The sequence below is a fragment of the Lactuca serriola genome, chromosome 1, assembly GCF_051521515.1.
Source record: "Lactuca serriola cultivar US96UC23 chromosome 1, Lser_US96UC23_V15, whole genome shotgun sequence".
NCBI lineage: Eukaryota > Viridiplantae > Streptophyta > Magnoliopsida > Asterales > Asteraceae > Lactuca > Lactuca serriola.
In genome coordinates, this window is record NC_136408.1 from 25811960 (window position 1) to 25817959 (window position 6000).

A 6000-nucleotide genomic window follows, 5' to 3' on the forward strand; every position below is an offset into this window, starting at 1 on the left:
TTTGTCTTTGTTGTCGGACCTCCTTGTTTGGAGTCCTCGTGATCAGAAGCTGAATCTGATTCCATGTCACAAAAACACAACCTGTTTCAACAAGATTCAAATTAAATTAAGTACGTTGTTATTTGTTGCAGTTGGACATTGATTAATCACATTCAAAATCTGAAATAAAAACATACCAAAAACTTTATTATTCTGCAACAAAAAATATTTAAACTAATATGCCCTCGCCATCCGGACGCGTACATAAAAAATCATCATCAAGGTCTAATAAAGCGGAGTCTTGTGTTAAATCAAAAGTAACATCAAATTCCAACATATCATCAGTTTCACCATTTGATCCATACTTGTACATCCTATGAGGTGTGAATCCAACAACATGCAAATTCTCATCTTGTTGATCTTGAACATAAAAAACCTGTTTGACTTGACTAGCTAATACGAAGGGTTCAGACTTTTGACCAAGCCTATCAAAGTTAACTACCGTGAATCCTAAATCATCCTTTTTTACTCCACGACTATCAACCCAATCACACATGAATATAGGAATACTAAACATGTGATAATTAAGATCCCATATCTCCTTTATACGGCCGAAGTAAGTTACAGCACCATACACAGGATTGGAGTCTTTTGCACTAGCAATCTGCATGGTATGTGAAACTAAAGACACTCCACTGCATTGAGTTGTTCTAGACTCATCTCGAGATGTTGTATGAAAATGATATTCATTTATGGCAAAACCGCTATATTTAGTAACAACAAAATTAGGCCCTTTGGCCAACCAACGAACATCATCACAAATATCTTCCCCGTTAGCCAAACGTTTTCCAACCTAACAGAAAAATATATAATTAATGTAATTCAAAAAAATAATTAAAAATATTGTAATTCTAACTATCTTATTTTAAAAACAAACCTCTTTCTTAAACCAACTAATAAATGTCCGACTATGTTGGCTCTGCAACCATGTACTCTTGCGAGCATGACGGGGGTTCAGATCCTTCAATTCCAACATATGTTGCCTGAAGTGTATTACAAGTTAAAAGAATGTTTTATATGATAGATAATGGTATAAGAGTATACAGTTTCATGTAATTCTTACTCTATATACGGCTCCACAACAGCAGTGTTTCGTAATACATAAAGATGAGCTTGATCAAGTAACTGAGCATCTACAGCATCAATTGTAGCCTTTGATAAAGGCTTGCCACTGCGGATTCTTTCATCAACACGCTCATGAGGATTGCCAATTGATTTCTTGTTTTTTAAGTAGTCTGAACAAAATTCTAAGGCCTCCTCTGCCACATAACACTCTGCAATGCAACCCTCGGGTCGATGATGATTTCTTACATACCCTTTAAGTGTTTTCATGTATCTCTCAAATGGATACATCCACCTAAAATGAACCGGGCCACACAACCTCACCTCTCTAACTAAATGCACCATCAAGTGAGTCATGACATCGAAAAATGAAGGAGGAAAGTACTTCTCTAACAAACATAATGTTAATACGATGTCACTTTGCAACTTGCCTAGCTTACTAACATCAACAACTTTACTACACAACTCATTGAAAAAATGACACAGGCTTAGGATTGTTCTCCGCACCTTCACATCTAACACCCCTTTGATTGCAAATGGAAGAAGTTGTTGCATTAGTACATGGCAATCATTAGACTTCAAACCATTCATCTTTGAAACATCATCCGACACGAGATTCTTGAAATTAGAGCAATACCCATAAGGAACTTTTATGTTAGACAGGGTTTCATAAAATAGATGTTTCTCTGCAGAATTCAATGTGTACTTGGCAGGCGGAAGCCAATGTCGATCCCCTTTTGGTTCAGGTCGTAATTCAGTCTTGATGCCCAACGCTTCAAGATCTTGTCGTGCTTTTAATCCATCCTTCGTCTTGTGAGGCAAATTCAACGCTGTCCCATAAACACTCTCGGTCACATTTTTTTCTATGTGCATGAGATCTAACTGATGGCGAACAGGCAACTTCTTCCAATATTCAAGTTCAAAAAAAATGGACTTTTTATGCCAAAATTTAGATCTCTCGTCGATACTTTCTTTTTTCTTCTTTGTCTTCTCCTTCTTTGGCGTTTCCTTCTTTGACGCTCCCTTCCTTGACTTTATCTTCTTTAACTTTATCTTCTTTGATCCTACCTTCTTTGATACTACCTTCTTTGGCTTTATCTTCTTACCCCATGTAGTCTCAAATCCCGCCAGATAGTCATAAATCTCTTCACCTGATGATGGTTGTGGCATAAAATCGTGCTCCTGTTGATTGTTGAAATGTTTTTTTCTTTTGCGAAAAGGATGTTCAAGTGGTAGGAATCTTCTATGCCCAAGGAAGCATACTTTTTTGGACTTTGGCAACCATTATGAACAAGTATTCTTTGAACATATTGGACAAGCATAATAACCTTTGGTAACACACCCCGAAAGATTACCATACGCGGGAAAATCACTTATAGTCCAAAGTAATATTGCTCTTAAATTGAAGTATTCTTTCTTATGAGAATCAAAAGTCTCAACGCCAGTTTCCCACAAGAGCTTTAGATCTTCTATCAATGGTGCCAAGTAGACATCAATATTGTTACCAGGTTGGTTTGGCCCGGATATCAACAGAGTCAACATCATGAATTTTCTTGACATACACAAATAAGGGGGTAGATTATATGTTATTAGGATAACTGGCCAACAACTATGCTTGGAACTTAATGACTTGTGTGGATTGATACCATCAGCAGACAAGGCTAATCTAAGATTTCGTTTTTCCTGTCCGAATTCTTTCCACGTGTTATCAACAAGCTTCCAAGAAGGGGTATCGCGAGGATGAGTAAGCTTCCCACTATTGACCCGACCTTATGCATGCCAAGTTAAGTCATGAGCAATTTGTGGTATTGAAAACATTCTTCTAAATCTAGGGATGATAGGAAAATACCACAAAACTTTTGAAGGTACGTTTTTGGAATTCTTCTTCCAACGAGAAGTGCCACAAGTTGGACAATGAGAAGCATCTTTATGTTCTTTCCAGAATAGAACACAATCATTTTCACATGCATGAATCTTCTCATATTGTAGACCTACTCCTTTTAGCAACTTCTTGGACTCATATATCGAGCTAGGGATGGTATTGTTTGATGGTAAGATATCTTTTAGGACAGACAACAAAGCATCAAAACTAGCATCAGACCATCCAAATTGACCCTTCAAATGTTGGAATTTCAATAATCCACTAAGTGCATTATACTTTGACCCTACATAAAGTGGCTTATCACACTCTTCAAGAAGTGATTTCAACGAATCAGGTTCATCGTCTACGTATTTGAAGGCATCATGAAGCATATCCTTTGTATAAATAGCATCAGGAGGAATGGAATTGTTAGGGCATCTAGAATCACTATTGGGTTGTTTTTCTCCATGGAAAGACCAAATCTTATAATTCTCATCGAAGCCGTGGGCAAACAAATGATAACGGACATTGTCAATTGAGTGGTGACACAAATTGATGCAATTTACACAAGGGCATGGAATAACATCTAACTTTGGATTATTAGTTTGTGCAAACTCTAGAAAAGCATTCACACCTTCATCATATGCATTTGATAATCTACTAGAGGAAATCCATGATTTATCCATTAAACATTTGTTGCCAACCTACATAATTATTTACCATTTAAAGCAATAATGATTACGCATGTTTAGGGACAAAAACTATGCAAAAACAAAACTGTACAGGGCCAAAACTATACAGGGACAAAAAAATTGTACAGGGGCCAAAACTGTACAGTGACAAAACTGAAGCATGGAACAAAACTGTATAGGTTATCATTTACTTTTTAGCATCCAGTTACTTTTTCAGCTTGTTTGAATATTTTTATGTGTTTGTTATAAAATTTTATGAACTTTTACAGAAATTTGAAAATTAGAAATACTTTTCAAATTTTGAATATGATCTTTTTTGCAGAAATTTTAAAGTTAGAAATGGGCTAAACAGGTGTCCAGCATAAAACCACCTGCAAACCCGTTATTTCATAATTTATGGGTTTGACCTTTTTACCCTTGGGTGGTCAATCTGTTTAAAATTAGGTATTAACTGTCAGTTGACAGTTACATTCTAAAAATGTATAAATATTTATGTTTGATGTTAATTGTGATTAATACTGCATAAGAACTTCCTATAGGTATGGCTGTTCTTTGTTGTTTTTTTCTTTCTTTCTTTCTCTTCTGTCTTTGTTGGTTAATGAGTTGATGTTTCTACAAATGTATAAATATTTATGTTTGTTGGTTAATTTATAGTGGTGTTTCCATTCCTGATTTAATGTGGCAGATTGAGGTTAGTAAAATTTTCATCACAAGTCGATTAATTATCATTTTATTATTATTTAAAGATGATTGAATTGATTTGTATGAATCCTGTGAAAGGGTGAGTAATTATTGTTTTTGTTATAAAATTTTCATCACAGGTAAACTCTCTGTTTCTCAAGGTTGTTTTTAGAATCTGTAATAACTTTAGTTATAGATTAATTATTGTTTTTGTTATAATATGATTGAATTGATTTGTATGAATCCTGTTAAAGGGTGAGTACCTAAGATCTATAGGTATGGCTGTTCTTTGTTGTTTTTTTCTTTCTTTCTTTCTCTTCTGTCTTTGTTGGTTAATGAGTTGATGTTTCTACTTGTTTCCATTCCTGATTTAATGTGGCAGATTGAGGTTAGTAAAATTTTCATCACAAGTCGATTAATTATCATTTTATTATTATTTAAAGATGATTGAATTGATTTGTATGAATCCTGTGAAAGGGTGAGTAGTTATTGTTTTTGTTATAAAATTTTCATCACAGGTAAACTCTCTGTTTCTCAAGGTTGTTTTTAGAATCTGTAATAAGTTTAGTTATAGATTAATTATTGTTTTTGTTATAATATGATTGAATTGATTTGTATGAATCCTGTTAAAGGGTGAACATGATGGATCTGTTAGAAAAGAAGAGGTGCAAGTGTTATATGTATTGCTTGTAGAGTAGCAAGAAGCTTTTTGGATGACATTCTTTTTAATCTCATTCTGTTGAGCTATATGTTATATGTATTTATTGTAGAGTATGTACAATATATGTTAGGCTTTTGATTTTTTTTAATGTTAAGTTAAAAAGGCTTGGATATTTTAAACGAATATTCACAAAAGTGAATTTTTAATCAAAATAATATAATAGAATCTATATTAGAAAATGAAAAATAAAAAACTTATGTACCCTAAAAAATAGATAGATTAAAAATAAATACCTTTTCTTACCTGAGTATGTGGAATATCAGTGTAATTTATAGCAGAAACTGTTGCTTTATCACCCTTTGAGCCTGCAGCAAGTAACAAAAAAATTGTAACTCATTGTAACTACATGCATATTGCAATGCACAATTATGAAAAAAATTAACGAACAGCATTTAGTGTACAAACCACAGTCAGATTATGTCAAAGCCTAGAAACATCTCATTCATCAATCCTATTATAAGTATACAAAATGCAAAGCTAGAATAATAATTTTTGCCATGTAAGCTAATTTTTTTGGCAGTGCCCATCATACCTACTTGCATGGGAAACCAGGGACATCAACCTTCTAAATGACTAAAAGTAGGTTCTACTCCTAATTGCATTTGATCATAAGTGAAAATGTTTCTTGTAAGAATAAATTAATAATTGGAGATACTAACCGTATAATATGCACAGCACCAAGCCACATACAGCTGTAGTTACCACCCAGATCAATGCACTTTTAATCCTCTTGCCAATAGTCCTACAAGCAAAAATAGTTAGAAGCATAAATACATACACTTTCAATGTTTAATGAGAAGCTTCAAGTTACAGATGATGAATACAATACAATGTTAAATGGGAAGCTTCAAGTTACAGATGGCAGTGGTTTGATACAGGTGTACAGAAAAGAAGTTGAAGATAGGCTTGCCTTATTAGGCATGCTCATGTTTATACAAATTATA

General features: G+C 33.9%; 1 protein-coding gene across 1 annotated transcript; it reads right to left on the bottom strand.

Moving 5' to 3' along the window:
- Positions 1–142: 142 nt before the first annotated feature.
- Positions 143–5448, bottom strand: LOC145052694 (uncharacterized). Its single transcript, XM_079000559.1, has 9 exons — positions 5403–5448; positions 5300–5361; positions 4174–4266; positions 4070–4084; positions 2971–3666; positions 1112–2283; positions 917–1022; positions 244–832; positions 143–159 (listed from the first exon to the last, which is right to left on the bottom strand). Exons 1-9 carry the CDS (start codon positions 5446–5448, stop codon positions 143–145), a joined length of 2796 nt encoding a protein of 931 aa, XP_078856685.1.
- Between the last annotated feature and the right edge of the window lie 552 nt (positions 5449–6000).